This window comes from Solanum tuberosum, unplaced genomic scaffold, assembly GCF_000226075.1.
Source record: "Solanum tuberosum cultivar DM 1-3 516 R44 unplaced genomic scaffold, SolTub_3.0 scf00026, whole genome shotgun sequence".
Taxonomy (NCBI): Eukaryota; Viridiplantae; Streptophyta; class Magnoliopsida; order Solanales; family Solanaceae; genus Solanum; species Solanum tuberosum.
Genome location: NW_006238952.1, coordinates 1462456 through 1466178, shown reverse-complemented (window position 1 = coordinate 1466178; position 3723 = coordinate 1462456). Strand labels below are relative to the sequence as shown.

At 27.7% G+C, this 3723-nt stretch overlaps 1 protein-coding gene across 1 annotated transcript; it reads left to right on the top strand.

Annotated features, from left to right (window-relative positions):
* The first annotated feature begins 79 nt into the window (after positions 1-79).
* LOC102590820 (lipid transfer-like protein VAS) lies at positions 80-1669 on the top strand. Its single transcript, XM_006341446.1, has 3 exons — positions 80-462; positions 1168-1218; positions 1492-1669. The coding sequence occupies exons 1-3, from the start codon at positions 90-92 to the stop codon at positions 1602-1604; spliced, it is 537 nt and encodes a 178-aa protein (XP_006341508.1). The 5' UTR covers positions 80-89; the 3' UTR covers positions 1605-1669.
* Positions 1670-3723: the final 2054 nt, after the last annotated feature.

Sequence of the window (3723 nt, the reverse complement as noted above, 5' to 3'; positions counted from 1 at the left end):
TACCTTCCCTTTTTAACATTCCTCCTATATATATGCACATTTCCAATAACCTCATATCACATATATTCATATTCCAAGAGAATTAACCCATGGCAGCATATCCCAAATCATGTGTTGTTGTGATTTTGACATGTTTTTTGATGGGTTTTTCTCATGGAATTCATCTGGATAAAAATACGATCGTTGCGTTTTTAGCTAGTGGTGTTGGTAGTGGTAGTGTTTCTGCAATGCCATGCGTGCAAAAACTAATGCCATGTCAACCAGCATTGGCAGCACATATGAAAAATCCTCCAGCAACATGCTGTATGCCATTGAAAGAAATGATATCAAATGATGCACAATGCCTTTGCACTGTGTTTGGTAATTCTGATGTCATGAAAAGTATGAATGTAACTCAAGATGAAGCTTTAAATTTTGCAAAAGCTTGTGGTGCTAAACCTGATCTTTCCCTTTGCAAAAAAGGTACCCTCTTATTCTATGAATTTAATTGAATCCATTACATCTAATTCAAACTATGTATATATATAAATGCTTAGAAAAGGTATGATCACATGTTATTACTAGCACTCTTCCTTTTATTACGTGAATCACTCTCCACATTTATTAGAGTAAAAATAAAGGTAGTGATATACGTCTATCTTTGAGAATTGACTGAGTAGGTTGGGTGAGTGGTTTTCCACATGGAGATTTGTGATCGATTGCCCCTTGCTCGATTAGAGCTTATCGCATCAGGCTTGCTTAATGCGATTTATATCTCCTTTATGAGTAGGTTTACTCTGCACATTCAAAAGACATGCATATTTCTCTGAAGGTCAAAAAACAAAAAAAAAAAGGAAAAGGTGGAAAAAATAATTAGTTTTTATCTTAATTTTTCTTAAATGACCAATTATTTTTAGTCAGGGTCATGATAACTAATTAAATGGACCGAGGGAATATTACAAAAGATTTTTAGCAATTTAAGATAATGTGGATAAAAGATCCATTTTTTTTAAAAAAAAAATCAAATAGATTTTGTTGCTAATATATGCCTGTGAGATAATATATCTTATAGATTTGAAATTTTTAAAAAGCTTATCAGTAAATATTCTTTGAGCATGTGATAATTAGTCTAATAATTAATTTTCTTGTAACTAACCTGAGTATTTCTTTTTATATGCATAAATATAGCCCATGGTGAAGCTTCAGCTCCATCTCCCGCTACTTCTTCAGATACTAACGGTAAATATCTTAACAACTTATGACGTTTCAATTAATTATATCACGCTTCGTATGATTAATAATTTTATTATTTTATCTCTATTCATTCCATTTAGACATTGCTTTGACACTTCTACATTTGTATGTATATATTAGTGTAAACTTTAAGGTCATTTAATCAGGTGTATTGTTAACCTAACACATTAATAGTTTCAACATTTTTATTCAATCGGCTAAGTCACACGGACTCTTATTATATATCTGGCATATATAGCTTCATTTTTTTTTTTTCAGATTCGAGTTCCAGTAACAACACTGCAAGTCCACCAGCAGCAAACACAGCTAGTGTGACATCCAAATTTGGAGGATTTGTTGCTGTTGCATCTCTTATGAGTTTAGTGATATAATGTTGTTAGCATTTTAAGGATTAATCATTAATTTGCTTATTAGGAAAAGACAATGTCTCGATTATTTCACTTTTTTTAGTTTACATCACCAAAATATTTTTTTCTCTAATTATTAATGATGAGATGTGTGATGTTTAGTAGTAATTGTGTTTTGATTTGTTCTTGTTATAATTTGTTAACAACACGTTATTCTATATGAATTATTATTTCTCTTCAGTATTGATCTTATCATTAAGGAGTAACCACTTATTTTTAAATCAACATGACGATATTTTATTGGTCAGGACGCGTCATTTGTATTTCGTCGCCTAGCTGCACGACGCTTATATTGTTCTCCCACAATTCCGTTTTCACGGTTTTACATATGACATTTTTATTGGCTTTTGATTGAGATAGGAATGTTGTGTTATTTTGACACATGACATGATCCTATTGGCTTCTTGTGTGACTTGGTATGTCACGTTGTTTAATACGTGGCACTAAATTGGGCCTCTGGGATAGAAGGACATTGGGCTTAACAAAATGGACTCATCTATTGTAGTTCAAATTAATGAATTTAAATTTTAATCAAACTTATATTATTCGGACTTAAATAATTAACTCAATTCTATTAAAGGAAAAACTACATGATATAACAAACTTTGCTACATATTTAAGGCATATAGCTATAGTATATTTTATTTATTTATTATGAATTTATTTAAATATCAAATAGCAAATATGCTACTACACACTAGTATTTATATTTTCTCGCTGAGTCATTGCCCATTGATAGTATCCGTGTATTTTTTTTTTTTTTTGTATATATTTAGTTAAATCAATGTGTTCATTTGTATTGCTCATTGGTTAATATCCATATCTTTTTAAAAAAATATATTTAGTTAATATTCACTATTTTTTTATGTATATATATTAAACCATGTATTCATTTGTATGTTAGTTAACTGTATTTATTTATTTTATTTAGTATTTATATTTCTAACTTAGTATTTATGTTTTAGTTTAGCCATTATCATCAAATATCAAAAATATAAGTTTGTTTGTTTATAATGGAAAATATTTCTTAATTGGCTCATAAAATTGGACATTAGTTCATACAAATGTTTACATGTTTTATTCGTAACGACTTTTATACCTGAATATTTATTTATTAAATTAACAAAAAAAATAAAAGCACTCACTAAGCAAACAAAAACTCTTTAATAGATAATTATGTATTGTTAATTTAATAATTAGAAGTTAGAGAGTTTGAGAGCGTAATTAAAGGACAGCCAATTACAATAGCAGAAATATATTTTAAAAAAAACCTACCCATATTTTAGATACGCCTATATTCTCACATAAACTATAGTCATTAAATATCATACTTATAACTATTCCAATTTGATAACTTTAAAATTATTGTCATTTTTGTAAATTATTCTTAAATTAATCTACAATATTTATTTGAACTAATATATCTTGAATTTAATATAATTTGAATTATTTTATAAATTTATATTTAATAAGTTTTAAATAATTACAATTATATTTTCATATTATTCGACTAGAACTTACAAGCCTCTGCGTAATCATATTCGTTCAGTCTCCTATTTATTTAACGATATACGAAGAAAAATAGGAAAAGTCAATATGTTGTAAAGATATTGTTAATAATTTATATGAATGGTGATATTGTAGAAAAAGTCAACAAATTAAACTATATTGCTATTATCATCAAATAATACAACGTAGCGTGGTGGATGAAGTTATTGTTTTTTAATTAAAAATTCAGGGATCAAGTTTTAGGTATGAAAAAATTCTTGATACAAAGCGCCCCTTAAAATGAGGCACTCACTATACGGTGTGAATTCGAAATAGTCAGACTCAAAGGCGGTATGAGATTTGTAAAGAAGATACGTGAATAGTAATATCTCACTTGTTGACGGCTTATTTTAACTCGCCTACATTTAGTTCATAAAAAATGAGACATGTAGGAATTTTTTATGTATGATTTTTTTCGTATGATTTCTTTTTAATGTATATTTACAAAATAAGAACCATTATCATAAAAAATAACATGAATCATAAATCAATATATATATATATATATATATATATATATATATATAGGATATTG